Source organism: Amblyraja radiata, chromosome 6, assembly GCF_010909765.2.
Source record: "Amblyraja radiata isolate CabotCenter1 chromosome 6, sAmbRad1.1.pri, whole genome shotgun sequence".
Classification (NCBI taxonomy): Eukaryota; Metazoa; Chordata; class Chondrichthyes; order Rajiformes; family Rajidae; genus Amblyraja; species Amblyraja radiata.
In genome coordinates, this window is record NC_045961.1 from 16815081 (window position 1) to 16838365 (window position 23285).

Genomic DNA, 23285 nt, shown 5'->3' on the forward strand with positions numbered 1-23285 from the left:
CATCTCTCCCCTTTCCCCTTCCAACCATATTCCTTCCTCTGGCCTCACGATTGCTACCTCTTCTCTCCTATCTCACACTTTTTGTCTTTTCATCTCTGGACTTTATCCACCCATCTGCCAATAACCCCCCTCCCACCACCACCTGTATCCACCTATCACTCACCAGGCTTTACCCCACCACCATCAGTCTGAAGAAAGGTTGCGACTCGAAACATCACCGATCCATGTTCTCCAGAGATGCTGCCTGACCCACTGAGTTACTCCAGCACTTGATGTCGTTTTTTACCCCTCTAAACTTTTCCAATCTTTGTGCCTGTCTTTTAAATTATGTCGTAGTACCTACCTCAACTACCTTCTCTGGCGCTTGTTCCATACACCCACCTCCCTCTGTGTGACAAGTTGCCCCTCAGGTTCCTTTTAAATCTTTCCCTTCTCACCTTAAACCTATGGCTCTTGGTTCCCCTACACTGGGTAAAAGTGTGTGCATTCGCCCTATCTATTCCCCTCATGATTTTATTCACCTCTATAATATCTCTCTTCCTTCCTTTTCCTCCCACATCCCACCACTAATTTACTTAGCACTCAGTATAATGTGAAGATAGTTAATTGCACAGTGCATAAAGCTATTCACTAAATTGCAAATCCACTGTGTATTTATATCGGTTAAAGCTAATTTACAGAAGCTAATTAGCCTACAATCCCGCACATCCATGGGATGTGGGAGGAAACCAAAGCACTTGGAGGAAACCCACGTGGTCACTGCGAGAACGTGCAAACTCCACACAGACGACACCAGAAGTTGGAATTGAACCCGGGTCTCTGGATTGTGAGGCAGCGGGTCTAGCCGCTGCACCACTGTGCCGCCCTTGACTGGAATGTCTTTTACAGAATCTTAAAAATTAAGGATGACAGTTCATGCAAACACTGCAAATTCAGCAGTGACGCTTCAAATTCAGAGGAAAGCAGTACATTATATTTGAGAAGGTGGTGGCAATATGGCCATTTGAACCACTGCAGTCTTCATGTTCAAAGTATCCTCACCCTGGTGTTTTGTAGAGTGGTCCCAGCAATGATAAAAGAGCAGTAATCGATATTTGGAAACAAGAAACTGTAGATACTGGCTTACAAAGTTCACAAGTTCATTCATCATAGGAGTGGAATTAGGCCATTCGGTCCATCAAGTCTACTCCGCCATTCAATCGTGGCTGATTTATCTTTCCCTCTCAACCCCATTCTACTGCCTTCTCCCCATAACCCTTGACATCGTCTGACCCTTGACGTATAAATACCCAATGACTTGGCCTCCACAACCGTCTGTGGGGCAATGAATTCCACAGATTCACCACCCTCCTCCTCACTAGACCTACAATACTACACATAAATACAATCTAGTCACATATGTAGTGAAACAGTGAAAAGATTTGTTTTGCATACTATCTAATCCTATCCATGCCAACCCTCTCTGGCCAAAGAGATTTCTCCTCATCTCCTTTCTGAAGGTAGGTCCTATTATTCTGCTTCAAAAGAAGTCACAAAGTGCTGGAGCAACATAGCGGGTCGTGCAGCATCTCTGGAGGACATGGATAGGCGATGCTTGGGGTCTTGACTCTTCTGAGAAAAAGGTGGAACATTCTGTATCTTAGTTTGCATTCGGACTGAAACAGTTACACTCTGGTGATTAATAGGCATTTGCATTGAATGTAATAAAGGTTATGTGGTTGCAAAGAAAAGATCCGTTTAACTACTTGGTAAGCCATCTGTGCTCAGCACGCACAGTCTTTTGCTACACGGAGACTTTTGGAAACCGCCTCTGCACTTTTAGAAGGAAGCCATCTGGAAAAGCAAGACTCTTTTCCAACCAGCTTTACAAGGCAGCTGGACACTTGGGATGTGATATTATATTCAACGAGCTGCACAGTTCCGTTTGGTAAAGACTTCTTAGGCAGAGATGGAATCGCAAGACTGTGGTCTGTGAGACCAAGATCCATATGTTCGTCTGAGTAGTTGCACACATACACGTCTATCAGGCCTTCCCTCGGCCTGCAGTACTCCAGAGAAAACAATCCAAGTCTGTCCAAATAACCATCTCAGCAGAGGTCAATGTGGGCTTTGTGCCAAGACCCGATTCTGAATAAGACTTTGGACAGCAACCAAAGTCAATGGAGACAAGAGAATCGAGCCTTTGTCACTATTTCCTCTCATTTGCCAATCACCCCCCCACCCCCCCTGCTCTTTTGCAATCACCTATCATTGATGCAGGATGTAGACTGCACAAGAACAGGCCCTTTGGCCCACAATGTCTGTGCCCAACATGATGCCAAGTTAAATTAATTCCATCTGCTTGTACATGATCCATATCCCTCCATTCTCCGCACTAAAGGCTTTCAGGCACCCAACACCTTCAGTGTACAAAAAAACGTATCTCACTTTAAATTTTCCTCCTCCTGCCCTAGAGCTCTGATGTTCCTGAGAAAACAATCCGGGTCTGTCCAACCTCTCCCTCTCGCTAATACCCCCTAATCCATCCATCATTCTGGTGAACCTCCTCAGCATCCTTTACAAGCCCTCCACTTCCTTCCTGTAATGGGGCGACCAGAACTGCACACATATCCCAAATGGAGCTGAACCCAAGTCCTATAAAGCTGCATCATGACCTCTTGACTCTTATACTCAATGCCCCGACCTATTAAGGCAAGCATACCATGTACCTTCTTTACTGCTCTGTCTACTTGTGATGCCATTTGCCAGGCTTTGTCCTACCACAACTCTCTCATCCACCTTTCTCCCCAACTCCATTAGTCTGAAGAAGGAACCGGACCCGAAATGTCGTCTGTTCATTCCCATCACAGATGCCGCCTGACACGCTGAGTTCTTCCAGCACTGTTTAGTTTAGTTTAGTTTAAAGATACACCACAGAAACAGGCCCTTTGGCCACAGAGTCTGCACTGACCAACAATTGCCCGAACACTAGCACTATCCTACACACTAGGGACAATTTATATAAGCCAATTAACCTACAAACCTGCACATTTTTGGAATGTGGGAGGAAACCGGAGCACCCAGTGGAAACCCATGCAGTCACAAAGTCAATCTATAAACTCCACATTGACAGCACCGGTAGTCAGGAGCAAACCTGGGTCTCTGGCACTTCAAGGCAACAACTCCACTACTGCCCACTTTGTTTCAACCAAAGTCATTGGTTGGAGAAACATAACTGTATGTACGTGTACAACTTCAGACTGAATGATCTGATCATTGCTTTGTAGGCATCTTACCACTCTTGGGACAAGATATTGCTTAACTACCACAATATAAACTAACCAGTAGGCTGGAAATTGATAATTAAAATAAATACATTTTCTGAAGATTACTTTCTGGGTAGCTAATTTTCCTGATTAGCTTGCAGGAAAAGTTGTTCCACAAATTCCAAACAACATAGATAACTTGGAAAGAGCTGATCAAGGTTGTACTGCACCAGTTCTTCCTACAAATCACATTTGACTGTGGGCAGATTAGGGCCTGAGCTATAGGGAGAGGTTGGGCAGGCTGGGACGTTATTTCTGGGAGCGCAGGAGGCTGAGGGGTGATCTTATAGTGGTGTATAAAATCATGAGGGGAATAGATAGGGTGAACGCACGGTCTTTTATCTAGGGTAGGGGAATCAAGGGGATAGAGGTTTTAAGGTGAGAGGGAAAAGATTTTGTAGGATCCCGAGAAGTAACTTTTTCACTCAGAGAGTGGTGGGTATGGTCCCGATCCAAAACATCACCTGTCACCTCTCCAGACTGTGAAAGCTTCTTTAGATATGTAAAAAGGAAAAGATTAATGAAGACAAATGTAGGTGCCTTAAGGACCTGTCCCAGTTGATGATTGTTTTGGCAACATATCAGGGTCGGCAAAATATTTTGAACATTTCAAAATCCAGCGGCGACAAAAAAAATGTTGCGACGCTTGAAAAAACATCAATGCGTCATCACACCGCATCACTGCAGCGTTACGCCGCATATTGTTCATTGACCTGATACGTCAGTCAATGATGCCGGCAGTCGCTGAAAAAAATCGCCAAATGGAACAGGCCCTTTACGGTCAGAGACAGGTGAATATATAATGCAAAACAAGAAAATGGCTGAACAAGTAAACAAATACTTTGGTTCTGTCTTCACTAAGGAAGACACGAACAATCTCCCAGAAATACTAGGGGACTATCTAGTGGGAGGGAGGAACTGAAGGGAATCCACATTAGTCAGGAAATGGTGTTAGGTAAACTGTTGGGATGCAGACCATCAGGCCCTGGGGATTCATCTGCCTTCAATCCCAACAGTTTACCTAACACCATTTCAGAATGGCAGGCAGTGACTAGTGGGGTGCCGCAAGGCTCAGTGCTGGGACCCCAGTTATTTACAATATATATTAACGATTTAGACGAGGGAATTAAATGTGACATCTCCAAGTTTGAAGATGACACAAAGCTGCGAGGAGGATGCTATGAGGCTGACTTGGATAGGTTGGGTGAGTGGGCAGATGCAGTATAATGTGGATAAATGTGAGGTTATCCACTTTGGTGGCAAGAACAGGGAGGAAGATTATTATCTGAATGGTGTCAGATTGGGAAAAGGGAAGGTGCAACGAGACCTGGGTGTGCTTGTACATCAGTCACTGAAATTAAGCATGCAGGTACAGCAGGCAATGAAGAAAGCTAATGGCATGTTGGTCTTCATTGCGAGAGGATTTGAGTTTAGGAGCAAGGAGGTCCAACTGTAGTTGTACAGGGCCCTGGTGAGACCGCACCTGTAGTATTGTGTGCATTTTTGGTTTCCTAATTTGAGGAAGGACATTATTGCTATTGAGGGAGTGCAGTGTAGGTTCACCAGGTTAATTCCCGGGATGGCGGGACAGACATATGATGAAAGAATGGATCGAGTGAGCTTGTATTCATTGGAATTTAGAAGGATGAAAGGAGATCTCATAGAAACATGTACAATTCTTAAAGGATTGGACAGGTTAGATCCAGGAAAAATCTTCCTGATGTTGGGGGAGCCCTGAACCAGAGGTCACAGTTTAAGAATAAGGGGTCAGCCATTTAGGACTGAGATGAGGAAAAAAATTTTCATCCAGAGAGTTGTGAATCGGTGGAATTCTCTGCCACAGAAGGCAGTGGAGGCCAATTCACTGGATGTTTTCAAGAGGGAGTTAAATTGAGCTCTCAGGGCTAAAGGAATCAAGGCATATGGGGAAAAAGCAGGAACAGGGTACTGATTTCAGATGATCAGCCATGATCATATTGAATGGCGGTGCAGGGTCAAAGGGCCGAATGGCCGACTCCTGCACCTATTTTTCTATGTTTCTATGCTACCTGACCCGCTGAGTTACTCCTGCACTTTGTGTCTTTATTTGTAAACCAGCATCAACCGTCCCTCGTTTCTACTGCAAAAGGGAGTAGTTGTGATGGTACAATAACAACATGTAAAAGATATTTGGACAAGTAGAGGTTTAGAGGTATAAGGGCCAAATGCGGGCAGGTGGGACTAGTGTAGATGGGACATGTTGGGCAGAAGGCTGCATCGTAGTTGTGTGGAGACACAAGAAAATGCAGATAGAGTCATAGAATCATAGAGTGAGGCAGCATGGAAACAGGCCCTTCGGCCCATCTTGCCCACACTGGCCAACATGTCCCTGCTACACTAATCCCACCTGCCTGCGTTTGGTCCATATCCATCCAAATCTGTCTTATCCATGTATCTGTCTAACTGTTTCTGAAGTTGCTGGAATCTTGAGCATATTGGTCGGCATGGGCAAGTTGTGCCGAAGGGCCTGTTTCCACAATGAATGACTCTTTGACTCAATGGTCTTGGCATTATGTTTGGAACTGGCATTGTAGGCCAACGGGCCTGTTTCTGTGCTATGTTCTCAACCTAAGCTGTCATCTTCAAAGACCTATGAGCATTCAGTGAAAAAATGCTGGAAATATTCAGCTCAAGCTGAGGGAGACAGTCGATGCTTCAGGTCCATGACCTTTCATCAGTTCTTCCATGTGTCACCAAGTACTGAATGTCTTGCACCACTACATCATATGATGATTCACATTCACAATTGCTGCTCCAACACCCTTCATTAAAGAACTCCGTCCAATTAATCTGTTTCCTTTCAATTATTTATTTAACCCATGGTCTCAATGCAAAAACTAATGTGGTCCTTCTCAAGTTTCACCAATACCATTCATGCAAAACATACTAACCTGTAGTTAACAGGTCTCTCTCTCCCTCTCCCTCTCACGCTCTTTTCCACTCTCCCCCTCTTCTCTCCTCTTCCCTCTCTCACCCTCTCTTCTTCTCTCCCCCCTCCCTCCCTTTCTCTCTGTCCTTTCTCTCCTCACTTCCCTTTCTCTCTCCCGCTCTCTTCCCGTCTCACTCCTCTTTCTCTGCCTCTCTCCCCTCTGTGTTCTCCTTTGCTCCCCCCCCCCCCATTCATCTGTTTTATTTTATTACTTTTGTCACCCACAGAGCTCCAACTTTGATCACTCATTGTTTCCACCGGATGGGAAAGTGCTTGGTTTGAACCACACAGCTTGCACCTTGAAGGCTTGCCATTGCTCATTTGTTTTGCTTTTCGCCACTCTGTGTTTCCAGGGCACCTATGTTGGACCCATCAGATATATTCACGAATGAATTTTCTTTGATCTTCTCCAAAATTATTTTAAACCGGATTATAGTACGATTGCTGTTACTGAGATGTCAAACTATTTTAACATAGTTAAAACATAGTTTAAACTTTGGAGAGGTCCAGCGGAGATTTACCAGAATGATAGACACAAAAAGCTGTAGTAACTCCACAGGTCAGACAGCATATCTGGAGAAAAGCATAGGTGAGGTTTCGGGCGAGGCCCTTCTTCAGTCTGAACTTCGCCTATTCCTTTTCTCCAGAGATGCTGTCTTACCTGCTGAGGTACTCCAACTTTTTGTATCTATCTTTGGTTTAAACTAGCATCTGCCTTTCCTTCTTATATACTTTACCAGAATGATGCCTGGATTAGGGGCTATTAGCTACAGGGAGAGGTTGGACAGACTTTGATTGTTTTCCCTGGAAAGTCAGAGGCTGCTAAAAATATATAAAATAATGAGAGGCATAAATAGGGCAGACAGTCAAAACCTCTTTGGCAGGGTTAAAATGTCAAATACCCGAGGGCAAAGCTTTAAGGTGAGAGGGATAAAGCTTCATCAGTCTGAAGAAGGGTCTCGACCCGAAACGTCACCCATTCCTTCTCTTCAATGATACTGCCTCACCCGCTGAGTTACTACAGTATTTTGTGTCTACCTTAAGCTTAAAGGAGATGTGCGGGGCAAGCTTTTTTACACAGAGGGAGGTGGGAGACTGGAACACGCTGCCAGGGATGGTGTTTGAGGCAGATACAATGGAGGTATTTTGATGGACACTATTGATTACGTTGATCATTTTTCTATCATATCTAATACATAAATTGGCTAGATCCATCGGTCACTTTTTCCATCTTTTCTGTATTTCCTTAAGACATAGAAGGTGATAATTTTGGCCAATTTACACTCTGCTGGTTCTCTGGACAATCCTCTTGCCCATTAATTCTCCCCATCGCCTAGTCTCTCCACATTTTTAGGTTTAGGATTATTATTGTCACCTGTACCGATGTGCAGCAAAAAGCTTTGTTTTGCATGTTATCCAATCAAATGAGACACTATACGTAAATACAATCAAGTCAAACTCAAGTACTATAGGTAGAGCAAAGGGGAAGATACAGATTGCAGAATATAGTTCTCAGCATTGTAGCGCATCAGTTCCAGATACAAAATCCAATGTCCGCAATGGGGTAGAGGTGAATCGGACAGTAGCCTAGCTTATGGAAGGATCATTCAGAAGCCTGATAACAGAGGGGAAATACCTGTTCCTGAGTCTGGTGATGCGCTTTCAAACTTCTGTACCTTCTGCAGGGAGAAGAAGGAATGATGGGGGTAGGACACATCTTTGATTATGTTGGCTGCTTTCCCGAGGCAGCGTGATGTGTAGATGGAGTCACTGGTGGGGCATCTGGTCTATCTGATGGACTGGTCTACATCCACAACTCTCTGCAATTTCTTTGGCAGAGCTGTTGCCAAACGAAGCTGTGATGCATCTTGACAGTATGCTTTCTACGGAGCATCTGTGGAGGTTTTCGTGAGTCAGCTTCATCAATTCCCTGATGTATCCCACACCCACACTGGGCAATTTAAGGAGGCCAATTAACTTATCACCACCTCTGTCTTTGGAACGTGGGAAGAGACCAGAGTGGCAGTGGGAAACCCATGCATTCATGCAAACTCCACGCAGTCTTGAACCAAGAACTCTGCTGGCCATTGCACACACACTTCTCCCATTCACTGGGAACATCAGTAATAGAAAACTCCTCCACGCCAATCTCTTCCACACTGACAGCAATAGAGTAATATAGCACGTAAACATGCCCGTTGGCCATAAGGTTATAAGTGATAGGAGTAGAATTAAGCCATTCGGCCCATCAAGTCTACTGCACCATTCAATCATGGCTGATCTATCTCTTCCTCCTAACCTCATTCTCCTGCCTTCTCCCCATAACCTCGCACACCTATACTAATCTAAAGTCTATCTATCTCTGCCTTAAAAATATCCACTGACAGCCTCTACAGCATTCTGTGGCAAAGAATTCCACAGATAAACCACCCTCTGCCTAAAGAGCCATGTCAAGTCAAGTCAAGTCAAGTCAAGTCAAGTGAGTTTATTGTCATGTGTCCCAGATAGGACAATGATATTCTTGCTTGCTGCAGCACAACAGAATATTATACGCATAAATATAGAATAGAATAGCATAGACCATATATATATACACATAAATAAATAGATAAAGTGCAATAGGCTGTTGTAGTTCAGAGTTTGTTTGATGGCGAGTTTAATAGCCTAATGGCTGTGGGGAAGTTGCTGTTCCTGGACCTGGATGTACCAGATTTCAGGCTCCTGTACCTTCTGCCTGATGGCAGCGGGGAGATGAGTGTGTGGCCATGATGGTGTGGGTCCTTGATGAAGTTGGCAGCCTTTTTGAGGCAGCGACTGCGATAGATCCCTTTGATGGTGGCGAGGTCAGAGCCGATGTCCAAGCCAATGTCTAAGCCGATGTACCTGTCCAAGTGCCTTTTAAATATGACGCCACCATTGTGGACCGGATATCAAATAATGACGGGATGGAGTACAGGAAGGAGATTGAGATCCTCTTGTCGAGACAGCAACCTTTCTCTCAATGTCAGCATGACAAAGGAGATAGTGATCGACTTCAGGAAGAAAATGCATACCCCAGGTTGCATTGACAGTGCCGAAGTAGGAATTCCTAAGAGTAAATATCATCAACAGCTTCTTCTGGACCACCCATATTGAAGCTACGGCCAAGAAAGCACACCGTGCCTCAACTTCCTTAGAAGCCTTAGGAAGTCCCCAACCACTCTCAGCAACTTCTACAGATGCGCCGTGGAAAGCATTTTATCTGGATGAATCACAGCTTGTTTTGGGAACAACACCATTCAAGAGCGCAAGAAATTGCAGCGAATTGTGGACACAGCCCAGACCATCACGTAAACCAACCTCCCTCCACAACTAAAGAGCAGTCCAAAATTACTATCCACCTTATTGAAGACCCTCGACTAACTTTGATCGGACTTTACTGGCTTTATCTTGCACAAAACGTTATTCCCTTATCATGTATCTGTACACTGTGAATGGCTCGATTGTAATCATATAGTGTCTTTCCACTGACTGGTTACCACACAACAAAAGCTTTTCATTGTACGTTAGTACATGTGGCAATAAACTAAACTAAACTAAAAGTACCCGCCTCAACTACCTTCTCCGGTGTTTCATTCCATATACCCTAGGACTCTATGCTTCCAATAGTAATAGAGTCATACAGCACAGATACCGGCCATTCAGCCCAACTTGCCCATGCCGACCAAGCAGTTTCATCTACACTAGTTCCACCTGCCTGCATTTGGCCCATTTCTCTCTAAATGTTTCCTATTCATGAACCTGTCCAAGTGCCTTTTAAATGTTGTTATAGTACCTGCATCAGCTACCTCCTCTGGCAGCTTGTTCCAAGTACCCACCACCTTAGTTTAAAGTACTTCGAGCTGAGTTCCCATTTTCCACCTTCAATTCATTTCGTCCCACTCAAAGCAAGGCTGTGCGAAAGATAATTATAGTTGACTATAGTTGACTATTATTTTTTGGCTACCAATTCTAACAGATGCAGCCTTTGGATGAACCCCAACGGTTAGGAACGGCACAATAGCACAGCAGTAGAGTTGCTGACTCACAGCACCACAGACACTGGTTCAAAGCTGACTACGGGTGCTGTCTGCACATTTGTACGGATTTTGTACGTTCTCGTGATCGAGTGGGTTTTCTCCAGCTCCTCCGGTTTCCTCCCACACTCCAAAGACGCACAGGTTTGCAGTTTAATTGGCTTTCGTAAAATTGTAACTTATCCCTTGTGTGTAGGATAGTATTATTGCATGGGTGATTGCTGGTCGGCGCGGACTCATTGGGCACAAGGGCCTGTTTCTGCACTGTATCTCTAAAGTAGTCTAACCCATACTTGGGATAATAGGATAACAGGCCCTTCAGCACAACTCAACCTTGCTGACTAAGATGCCCCATATATACTAGTCCCATCTGCCCATGTTCGGCCCTCTAAACCTTTTCCATTCTTGAGTTTCGACCACATGATTGCAAAACATATGAATTCATTTAAAAAGCCACAGAAGAAATTCTGTGTGTCCATCATTTTATTTTTGCACATCAGGCCCATCAACAGAATCATAATCATAGTCACAGCATGGGAAGAGGCCCTTCAGCCTGTTGCCCACACCAACCAACATGTCCCATTTTGATTAACAAAAGGACACAAAGTAACTCAGCGGGTCAGGCAGCACCCCTGTTGAACATGGACAGGTGGTGTTTCGGGTCTGAAGAAAGGTCTTGACCCATAACGTCATCTGTGAGTCTGAGGAATAGTTGACCCTAAACACCACTTATCCATGTTCTCCAGAAATTCTGCCTGACCCGTTGAGTTACTCCAGCACTTTGTGTCCTTCTGTGTAAACCAGCATCTTCAGTTCCTTGTTTCTACAACAGGTGATTGATATTGACCCTGGATTTCCAATATTCCCACAAGGATACAGTCACAACTACAAACTCTTTATGGTTTGGCCCTATGCAGTTGTACTGACTTGGGATCTGTGCCTCTACCTGGGGATCAGCAATTGGCTATTGTTTAAGAAGGAACTGCAGATGCTGGAAAATCGAGGGTAGACAATTATGCTGGAGAAACTCAGCGGGTGAAGCAGCATCTATGGAGCGAAGGAAATAGGCGACGTTTCGGGTCGAAACCGTTCTTCAGACTTTGACCCGAAACGTTGTTTCTTTCATTCGCTCCATAGATGCTGCCTCACCCGCTGAGTTTCTCCAGCATTTTTGTCTACCAGCAATTGACTATTACTCTGTCTACAGTTGTTTCTTTTCCTTTGAATGTGATTGCTTATCTCTTTGTGTGACAAAGTGAGTCTTTAAGATAGATGATAAAATCATGGGTTGATTGCTGTTCAAATAACATTATGCAACATATGTGTTTGTCAAGGCCTGCTGGATCTCCCGGTTGCTTAAAGGCCTGTCCCACTTACGCAACCTTTACAGGCGACTGCCGGCACCCATGATAGGTCGCCGAAATTTTCAACGTTGAAAATCCAGTGGCAACCAGAAAGACGCTACGACTCTTTGGAGACCTCTCACGACCATAGGAGACCTCACACGACCATACAGGCTGGAGGTCATCCACGACATGTCGCCAGGCGCCTGTATGGTCGTGAGAGGTCTCCAAAGAGTCGTAGCATCTTTCTGGCCGCAGCTGAATTTTCAACATGTTGAAAATTTTGGCCACCTATCACGGGTGCCAGCAGTCGCTTGTAAAGGTCGCGTAAGTGGGACGGCCCTTACTTAACCCTTCTTCCCATTCACATACTGACTTTTCTGTTTTGGGCCTCCTCTACTGCCATTTTTGTAATGGACTGAATGGGTTAATATATATGAAGAATAAAAGATAAAAGATGAGATAGCCGAACATTTGGATAGCAGTAACAGAATCGGTCTGAGTCAGCATGGATTTACTAAGGGTAAATCATGCTTGACTAATCTTCTGGAATTTTTTGAAGATGTAACTAGGATAATGGGCAAGGGAGAGCCAGTGGATATAGTGTACCTGGACATTCAGAAAGCATTTGATAAGGTCCCACATAGAAGATTGGTGGGTAAAATTAGGGCACATGGTATTGGGGGTAGAGTGCTGACTTGGATAGAGAAGTGGTTGGCAGACAGGAAACAAAGAGTAGCGATAAACGGGTCCCTTTTAGAATGTCAGGCAGTGACTAGTGGCGTACTGCAAGGCTTGGTGCTGGGACCGCAGCTATTTACAATATACATCAATGATTTGGATGAAGGGATTCAAAGTAACATTAGCAAATTTGCAGATGACACAAACCTGGGTGGCAGTGTGAACAGTGAGGAGGATGCTATGAGAATGCAGGGTGACTTGGACAGGTTGGGGGAGTGGGCAGATACATTGCAGATGAAGTTTAATGCGGATAAATATGAGGTTATCCACTTTGGTAGCAAAAACAGGAAGGCAGATTATTATCTAAATGGCGTCAAGTTGGGAAAAGGAGAAGTACAACGGGATCTGGGGGTCCTTGTACATCAGTCTATGAAAGTAAGCATGCAGGTACAGCAGGCAGTGAAGAAATCGAATGGCATGTTGACCTTTATAACAAGAGGAATCGAATATAGGAACAAAGAGATCCTTCTGCAGTTGTACAGAGCCCTAGTGAGACCACACCTGGAGTATTGTGTGCAGTTTTGGTCCCGTAATTTGAGGAAGAACATTCTTGCTATTGAGGGAGTGCAGCGTAGGTTTACAAGGTTAATTCCCGGGATGGCGGGACTGTCATATGCTGAGAGAATGGAGCAGCTGGGCTTGTACTCTCTGGAGTTTAGAAGGATGATAGGTGATCTCATTGAAATATATAAGATTGTTAAAGGTTTGGACACATTAGAGGCAGGAAACATGTTCCCGATATTGGGGGAGTCCAGAACCAGGGGCGACAGTTTAAGAATAAGGAGTAAGCCATTTAGAACGGAGACGAGGAAACACTTTTTTTCCACAGAGAGTGGTGAGTCTGTGGAATTCTCTGCCTCAGAGGGCGGTGGAGGCAGGTTCTCTGGATGCTTTCAAGAGAGAGCAAGATAGGGCTCTTAAAAATAGCGGAGTCAGGGGATATGGGGAGAAGGCAGGAACGGGGTACTGATTGGGGATGATCAGCCATGATCACATTGAATGGCGGTGCTGGCTCGAAGGGGCAAATGGCCTCCTCCTGCACCTATTGTCTATTGTCTAAGGACCTGTCTTGCTTTAGTTTAGTTTAGTTTATTGTCACCTGTACCGAGGTAGAGTGAAGCGCTTTTGGTGTGTGCTGTCCAGTCAGAGGAAAGAATATACATGATTACAATCAAGCCATCCACAGTGCACAGATACAGGATAAAAGGGATAAGGTGTTGTGCAAGATAAAGTCTCGTAAAGTCGGATAGTTAGAGGGTCTCCACTGAGATAGATGGAAGGTCAGGAGCACTCTCCGGTTAGTGATAGGATGGCTCCGTTGCCTGATAACAGCTCCAGAACTGTTCCTGAATCTGGAGGTGTGCGTTTTCACACTTCAGTACCTGCTGGTTTTAGAACCGCAGCGATCAATTCTGTATATCCAGCAGTTTTTTTTTAAGTGCCATACAGGCTGGAAACGGACCCTTTGACTCTACTTGCCCACACCAACCAATATGCCCCGTCTACGCTAGTCCCACCTGCCTGCGTTTGCCCCATATCCCTCCGAACCTGTCCTACCCACGTACCTGTCTAAGCGCTGCTTACACGTTGCGATAGTCCCTACCTCAACTACCTCCTCTGGCAGCTCGTCCCATCCACCCACCACCGTTTGGGTAACAAAGTGACCCTTCGGGCTCTTATTAAATATCTCTCCCCCCCCCCCCCCCCCCCCCCCCCCTCTCACCTTAAACATATGCCCTCTGGAGAAGGGTTTCGGCCCGAAACGTTGCCTATTTCCTTCGCTCCATAGATGCTGCTGCACCCGCTGAGTTTCTCCAGCATTTTTGTGTACCCTCTGGTTCTCGACTCCCTTACTCAAGTGCCTGACAGTACCTGCGTCGCCAACCTCCCCTCCTGCTCGTCCCATTCACTGTCTGTGTCTGTGAGAAAGTTGTACTCTGGGGAATGGAACCCTTCCTGTTGAGAATGTATTTGCTGGTAAGTTAGCAACAGACTCACGCTTTTTTCATGCAGATGGACCTCTGATGCCAGTTTCTACATGTGCTGAAATATTTCTTTTTAGTTCCGACCACTTGCTGAAGGGCGCACACGTTAGGTCTGCAAATAGAAAGGGGGAGAAAAAACGAAAATATGAATCAGGGAGTAACTGATAGCGAGAGGTGAGCGGATCGGACAAACCACTCCCAGGATCGATCTCAAAAACTTTAAAGAAACAGCCCAGAAAGTACATTTGAAATGAAGACAGAATTATGACAAAATGAATTACAGCACCTGTAAGTTCCTCGTCCCTGTCCTTAGAGTCTTTGATCTTTCAATACAGGCACAAGGAATTGCAGATGCTGGACTCTCGAGCATAAGACAAAGTGCTGGAGGAACTCAGCGGGTCAGGCAGCATCCGTGGAGGGAATGGACAGACGATGTTTAGGGGTCGGGACTCTTCTTCAGACTGGGTCACTTCAAAATCAACCTGAAGAAGGGTCTCGACACTAGTAAACATTATCTCATTCCCATTCCCTCCACAGAGGTTGCCTGACCCGCTGAGTTCCTCCAGCACTTTGTGTTTTCCCAAAGTTAATGTTAATGTTTTTAAGTTAGTTTAAAGCAAGCGGCGGAGAGTTCTCGGTCAGTCCGTGCCTTTAATTTCCAGGTGAAATGTGGTTCTTTCTTACCCCTTGTCCTTCGCTCTGATGCGGCTGTGGAGGACTATTTTGTCATAGTAAGATGAATCTGCTTGGTCCAAGGATGTGAAAACAAAGAAGCTGGATATGGCTACAAAGAGGAGCTTCATCTCTGACTGCCGTGTGAGCCTCGCTGCTCTGAAGTGGGGCTGTCCCCGGTGAAGCAGAGGCTTTTATGGGGAGGGTTGATCTGGGAGGGGGATCGCCTTTGACCGACACGACACGACACGACACAACACAACGCCCAGTCAACGAGCGGGGAGATGACGGAGATCAGGCACAGTTGCCCCTGAACCTCCGCCGTCTAATTAACCAGCAGCTTTCCCATTCCCTGCCACGGTTAAAACACAAGGTAAGGTGTTGGAGGAGTTTAGCGCGCACAGGGAGCCGTAGTTGCCGCTGTGTGTTGTGCTCAAGGTGACACTGTCCGCATTTCCCAGTGTCTACAACTCGTGTCAAGGTGCGTGCGTGGGCACCGATTCACATAAACCAGAATCTGCTTGGAAAATGCGCTGGTTGTGAACTCGCCGGGTTCATTTCGCTGAATGGACAACTGTTGATTAAGATCCTGCATTAGACTTTTAACTTTGACAAGGATTAGATTTGAACCAACCAGGGTCATTTCGCCAGACTTGTATCCAAGCTGTGAACAGTCCATTGTGAAGTTGTTTCATTTCAGGTACTCCATATTTTATTATGGAGATTGAAGAAGGGTCCCGACTCCAAACGACGCCCATGTCCATGTGCTTCAGAGATGCTGCCCGACCCGCTGAGTTACTCCAGCACTTTGTGTAATCCAGCACCTGCAGTTAGTTCCCTATCTCTACCTTTATTATGGGATTCATGTCTAAAACCAAACTAAAACAGTCTAAAATAAATGGTCAAAATAAATGGTTGAACAATATTCTGCAAATAATATTATGCAAAATGTCTAAAGTAGGGTCCCGACCCAAAACATCGTCTGCCCATTCCCTCCACGATGCTGCCTCCAGCACTTTGTGTGTCTGTTAAATAGACTCTAATTTATTTTTACTCATCAGCCAGCATTGTTGCAAACGTATGAATGTAACATAGCGCGGGAAGAAAGTTTGGATTGTGACTTTTTGATGATTGTAAAACTATTTACAGTAAGTCTTGGATTTTTATTTTGCATTGTTCAAGGTTTCGCATCTGCGAAACAACATGAGAGCTTACAGCTGTTAATATACACGCCGTGAAACATTTGCAATGATTATTTCAGTGGGTTACATTTGCAGTTTGTTTCCTTTTTTCGGTCGAAACTCTTTAGCCGTGGGATCTTTCAACAGCTTGAAACTATCTCCCTCTACTGGTTACAGATACAACTGCAACAGTTACATTTCAAGCCTTCCTTGTAAACCGTGTTTGCCAAATTTTCATTTCTGTCTTCAAATAAAATTTAAGATACACTGATGTCTGCTCTCAGTCATAATAACAAAAAGGGATTTCTCAGAATAGATATGTTATGGTTCCCCATGTAGTTTGCATTCTTGTATCTCTTCGTTTTCACCTCATCTCCAGCCAACAATTAACCATTGTGGGCTCCACCCTTTCCTGGTCATCTGTTGCCAGCCCTGATTTGTTATGGCCTTTTCCTACCTCCAGCCCCCCTCCCACTTGCAAACTGAAGAAGGGTTCTGACCGGAAAAATCATCCATCCTTTTTTTCCAGAGCTGTTACCTGACCCTCTGTGTTATTCCAGAACTTTATGTCTATCTTCTTATAGTTTGACAACAAAATGTCAAAGACCAGAGGGCATAGCTTTATGGTGAGAGCTCCCTGAAATGGCTGCACATGTAGATACAGAAGGCATATGGTGTGCTTGCCTTCATAGCTCGGGGCATTGAGTATAAGAGTCATAGTCATGATGCAGCTTTACAAGACCTTTGGTTAGGCTGCATTTGGAGTATTGCGTGCAGTTCTGCTCATCCAATTACAGAAAGGATGTGGATCTGGCTTTGGAGAGGGTTTACTAGAATGATACCTGGATTAGGGAGTTTTAGCTACAGAGGTTGGACAGACTTCTATTTTTTTCTGAAGCATTGGACATTGAACAGACACTTGATAGAAGTGTATAAAATTATGAGAGGCATAGAAAGGGTAGACAGTCAGAACCTTTATCCCAGGGTGGAAATATCAAAGACTATTGGTCAAAGCTTTAAGGTGAAAGGGGCAAGGTTTAAAAGTGTGGTGTAGGGCAGGTGTTTTGACACAGAGAGTGGTAGGTGCCTGCAATGTGTTACCAAGAGTGGTGGTGGAGGCAGATACAATAGGGACATTTAGGAGGCTTTTAGATAGGTACATTGATACACAGGGAGTGGAGCGATATGAATCAGGTGCAGGCAGACGAGATTAGTTTATCTTGGCATCATGTTTGGCACAAACATTGTGGGCTGAAGGGCCTGAAGAGCTGTACTGCCTCACAGCACCAAAGACGATCCTATTCAATCCTGACCTCGGGTGCTGTCTGTGTGGAGTTTGCACGTTCTCCCTAGTGACTGCATGGGTTTCTTTATGGGTGCTCTGGTTTCCTCCAACACCCCAAAGACGTGTGGATTTGTAGGTTAATGGGTCTCTATAAATTTCCCCTGGTGTGTAGGAAGGGGGATGAATAGATGATCGATGGTCGGCATGGACTTGGTGGGCCAAAGGATCTGATTCCATGCTGTATCTCTAAACTAAACTGAAACAAAGTGCAGGAGGAACTCAGGCGGTTCAGGCAGCATCTGTGGAGGGAATGAACAGATGATGTTTGGGGTCAAGTGGAAAGCCTAATCTTGGGAGCAGGTTCGGCAGAGATTGAGAAATTGTAAGAAAGGAATGGTTTCCTTGCAAGAGGCAGGATGGGAGTAAGTGTAGTCCAGATAACTGTGGGAGTTAATGGCTTGTCATAGGCGTTAGTCGATACTCTGTCCCTTGTGATGCAGGCTGGGAGATCAAGAAAGGGGAGAGAGGTATCAGAGATAGTCTAAGTGAATTTGAGGGCAGGGTGGAAGTTAGTGGTAATGTTAATAAAATCAACGAGTTCTGCACAGGTGCATGATGCAGCCCCAATGCAGTCGTCGATGTAGAGTCAAAGTCAAAGCCAAAGTATCCTTTATTGTCATTCAGAGCCGAACGAAACTTTGTTGCCTGAGGTGAAAGTGTTGTGGGACAGTGATAGTGTATGCGTGGAACAAGGATATTTCGACGTACCCAGCACAAAGGCAGGCATAGCTGGGGTCATGCGAATGTCCATGGCAACACCTTTAACTTGGAAAAAGTGAGAGGAGTCAAGAGAAGTTGTTGAGTGTGAGGATGTTCCACCAGGAGGGGGAGAGTGTTAGTAGAGGGAAACTGGTTGGGTCTCTGTTCTAAGAAGTAACAGACGGCCTTGAGAATTTCTCGGTGCGGGATGGAGATGTAGTGGGACTGGACATCCATGGTGAAGATGAGACGGTGGGAGTCGAGGAAGTCAAGCCAACTTTATTTGTCACATACACATACAAGATGTGCAGTGAAATGAAAGTGGCAATGCCTGCGCATTGTGCAAAAACAACAGAAAAACAACAGAATAGAACAGAACCACTATTAACATTTTAGAAAAAAAATAAAAATAGACACAACACAACAGTAAATTAGTCCCTGGTGAGATAAGAGTTTACAGTTCTAATGGCCTGTGGGAAGAAACTGCGTCTCATCCTCTCTGTTTTCACAGTGTGACAGCGGAGGCGTTTGCCTGACCGTAGCAGCTGGAACAGTCCATTGCTGTGGTGGTAAGGGTCCCTCATTATGTTGCTGGCTTTGGATCTGCTCCTCCTGGTGTATAACTCCTGCAGGGGGGTGAGTGTAGTTCCCATAGTGCGTTCGGCCGAACGCACTACTCTCTGCAGAGCCTTCCTGTCCTGGGCAGAGCTGATCCCAAACCAGATTGAGATGTTGCCGGACAAGATGCTTTCTACAGCCCCGGAGTAGAAGCACTGAAGGATCCTCAGAGAGACGCTGAATTTCCTCAGCTGCCTGAGGTGTTAAAGGCACTGCCTTGCCTTACTCACCAGTGCGGCAGTGTGTGTTGTCCATGTCAGATCCTCTGTGATGTGGACTCCCAGGTATTTAAAGCTGCTCACCCTATCCACAGTATCCCAATTCATCTCCAGTGGTGTGTACGTCCTTGAATGATGTGCCCTTCTAAAGTCCACAATCAGCTCCTTAGTTTTTGTGACATTCAAGAGGAGGCTGTTGTCCTGACACCAGAGGGACAGACCAGCGACCTCCTCCCAGTAGGCCTTCAGAATCAGAATCAGAATCAGAATGCTTTATTGTCATTGCATGTGCCACGTACAACGAGATTACCGTGTCTCTCTATTTAAAAGAACTTCAAACATTCACATACTCATACTTTTTACACTCCCTCCCTCCCAAACCCACCCATGGATTCACATTTACATAAATTAACGCACCCCCCCTCCTTCCCCATAACCCGCTCCCGAGACAGAGTTCAGTTCCAAGATTGCTGATGGGTAAAAGCTGTTCTTGAGTCTGGCAGTGCGTGACTCATCATTATCAGAGATCAAGCCCACCACCAGTGTCATCAGCAAACTTGCTGATGGAGCTGAACCTGGCCACACAGTCATGTGTGTACAGGGAGTACAGTAGGGTGCTAAAGACGCAACCTTGGGGGGGATCCTGTGTTCAGGGTGAGGGGGTTGGTGGTATGTCTCCCCATCTTGACCACCTGGGGCCTGGCGGTGTGAAAGTCCAGGACCCAGGCACACAGGGGAGTGTTCAGCCCCAGTTCCAGCAGCTTCTCAGCAAGCTGAACTGAAATCAATGGACAAAAGGACGAAGGACAAAGGACATTTATTGTCACATACACCAACTGGTGCAGTGAAATTTGAGTTACCATGCAGCACACAAATAAGATAAACACTTTAGAATTTAACATAGAACATAAAAAACATCGCCCCACAGTGGAATCAATGTTTCCCACTGTGAGGGAAGGCACCAAAGTTCAGTCCTCTTCCTCTGTTCACCCGTGGTCGGGGCCTATTGAGGCCTCCGCAGTCTCTGTTACGGGCCCGATGTTTCAGACCCTCGAACGGAAGAATACTCTCAGCGGCCCAGAGCCTCCGAATCGGCCGCTTCCTACCGGAGACCTCGCCTTCCGAAGTCCACAGGCCGAACTGGGCAGAGATTCAACGCTGGCGACCTCGGCGAGAGATCCCAGGGCTCCGCGATGTTAAAGTCAGCGCCGCCCGTGGCTGGAAAGTCAGCGCCGCCCGCCGGAAAGTCAGCATCCTCACATAGCCCCCCTTCTGGCTGTCATGGTGAGAGAGAGTGGTATGCAGAATCTGGGAGACCACATCATCCGTGGATCTGTTCGGACTATGCAAACTGCAGCGGGTCCATGGTGCGAGGGAGGAAGGCGCAGATGTGGTTCTTGATCAGCCTCTCGAAGCATTTCATGACTACCGAGGTGAGGGCCACCGGTCGGTAGTCATTCATGCAGGCTGTAGAGGCATTCTTTGGCACTGGTACAATGGTGGATCTTTTGAAGCAGGCAAGGACCATGGACTTGACCAGGGAGAGGTTGAATATTGTGGTGAGCACTGGGGCAAGCTGAGTAGCACAAGACTTTAGTACTCGCTCAGATATACCATCTGGGCCTACAGATTTCCTCGTGTTTACACGCGTCAGAGCCCTCCTCACATCATGCACGGTCACAGAGAATGTGCGCACATCCCCAGCGGTGAACCTCCCTCCAGCCTCGCTAGCCAGCCCACTGGTGGAGTTGTTGTTAGCCGACGAGCTAGGGGTGATGTTGCCCGTCTCGAATCATGCATAAAAAGAGTTCAGGTCATCAGCTAGGGAGATGCCGGCACTCCCATTTGAGGGGGGGGGGGCTGCTCTGGTAGTTAGTTATAGTCCGTAACCCCTGCCAAAGGCGTCTGGAAGTCCTTGAAATGTCAGAGAGCATGTGAGGATGTAGGTGGACAGGGAATGGGCATTACCTGGTCTACTCAAAACAGGAGGAAATATGAATGAATAAAAATCCTAATTCCACTATTAAAAACACATGCAGTCACCACAGGAAATACTTTCTGAAGAACGTGGGAGAACATGCTTTTTATTTTTAGTGTAAAAATTAATAAACTTCTCATAAAACTCTTTTATGTAACCACATACTGTTTCCTTTAATGTTCAATCATATGATTATGTACCAGACGACATACTTCTAATATAGCAGGCTTAGGGTTGGGGTCAGTTTCTATACTTAGGAATTTCTTTACTGCATTGGTATTTGAGAAAAGTCTGAGAAAAAGGATATAGATATTATTAAGAAGGAAGTGCAAGAAACTGCAGGTGCTGACCATCGAGTAAAACACAAAGTGCTGGAGGAACTCATCAGATCAGGCAGCATCTGTGGAGGGAATGGACAGACGACGTTTCAGGTTGGGACTATTTAGAGAGATGGAGTTGGGGGGAGAAAGCTGGAAATGAGAGGTGGGGATGGGACAAAGCTGGGCGAGTGATGGGTGGATACAGGGGAGTGATGGTGTGGGACTGTCCTGACCGGTTAATTTACGCGCATGCGCAGGAACATCACGGATGTGTGAGTGCGTGGTAGGTTGGGAACTCGGTCCTGTCAGAGGAGGGTGACACGGGACTTGTGCGGGACTTGGCCGACACAAAGTTTGGTAGGCTGCAGCCATTTTAGGTAAGTTAGGGCAATGTACCATGTTCAGTTAATTACTGTTTAATTACCTCCTTAGTTGTTGTTATTGTTCTGGGCAATACATAACAGGCTGGAGGTGAAAAGGAGACAAAAGGGTGTCAGATAAGGAAAGAAGAGAATTGCAAAGCTGGAGGGATGGATATATTGTCGGTGGAAGGGGACAGGGGGAAAGGGAAAGAGGGAGAGACAAATGACCAAGAAAGTGATAGGTGTATACAGGTGAGGGGGTGGAGGAGGATGTTCTTTTGTTATCTGCACTTTCTTTCTTGGTTCAGCAAACATAATTTCCCTTTTTTTTTACTGGGTGGAGTTTTCTAGAGAAAGGATTATACGGTCAGTAATGCTACTAATGTTGATGTTATGTGTCTTTACTTCCAGCAAGACTCTACATGGGAATTCTCTGCTGTTATGTGTCTTTACTTCCCTGGCTCTACATAGGAATTCTCTGCCACAGCAGGCAGTGAAGAAAGCTAATGGAATGTTGGTCTTCATAACAAGAGGATTTCAGTATTGGAGTAAAGAGGTTCTTCTGCAGTTGTATAGGGCTCTGGTGAGACCACATCTGGAGTATTGCGTACAGTTTTGGCCTCCTAATTTGAGGAAGGACATCCTTGTGATTGAGGCAGTGCAGCGTAGGTTCACGAGATTGATCCCTGGGGTGGCGGGTCTGCCATATGAGGAAAGATTGAAAAGACTAAGCTTGTATTCACTGGAATTTAGAATGATGAGGGGATATCTTATAGAAACATATATATTATAAAAGGACTGGACAAGCTAGATGCATGAAAAATGTTCCCAATGTTGGGCGAGTCCAGAACCAGGGGGTCACAGTCTTAGAATAAAGGTGAGGCCATTTAAGACTGAGGTAAGAAAAAAAAATTTCACCCAGAGAGTTGTGAATTTGTGGAAAGCCCTGCCACAGAGGGCAGTGGAGGCCAAATCACTGGATGGATTTAAGAGAGAGTTAGATAGAGCTCTAGGGGTTAGTGGAATCAAGGGATATGGGGAGAAGGCAGGTACGGGTTATTGATAGGGGACGATCAGCCATGATCACTACGAATGGCGGTGCTGGCTCGAAGGGCCGAATGGCCTCCTCCTCCATCTATGTTTCTATGTTTCTATGCTGGCTCGATGGACTGAATGACCTACTCCTGCTATTTTTACTGTGTTTCTATAATGACGAGACGGAGTACAGGACCAAGAGAAGCTCGTGACCTGGTGTTGAGACAACAACCTTTCTCTGAATGTCAGCAAGACAAAGGAGATAGTGATGGACTTCAGGAAGCGAAGCGATACACATACCCGAATATCACTGAAGTAGAGATGGTTGAAAGCTTCAAGTGCTTTAGAGTAAATATCACCAGCAACTTGTCCAACACCACGCACATCGAAGCAAAGGCCAAGAAAGCATACCAACGCCCCTACGTCCTGAGAAGGCTTTGGATGTTTGACATATCCCTAA

General features: G+C 45.6%; 1 protein-coding gene across 4 annotated transcripts in view; it reads right to left on the minus strand.

The window, feature by feature from the left end:
* postn (periostin) overlaps window positions 1-15254 on the minus strand; it is a 74919-nt gene extending 59665 nt beyond the window's left edge. For all 4 annotated transcript variants that reach the window (XM_033022241.1, XM_033022239.1, XM_033022240.1 and 1 more), the window contains exons 1-2: window positions 15082-15254; window positions 14411-14509 (exon numbers count right to left, since the gene is read on the minus strand). In XM_033022241.1, the coding sequence (XP_032878132.1) occupies window positions 14411-14509; window positions 15082-15200 (218 nt within the window). In that variant the 5' untranslated portion in view covers window positions 15201-15254. The remainder of the gene's footprint in view (window positions 1-14410; window positions 14510-15081) is intronic.
* Window positions 15255-23285: the final 8031 nt, after the last annotated feature.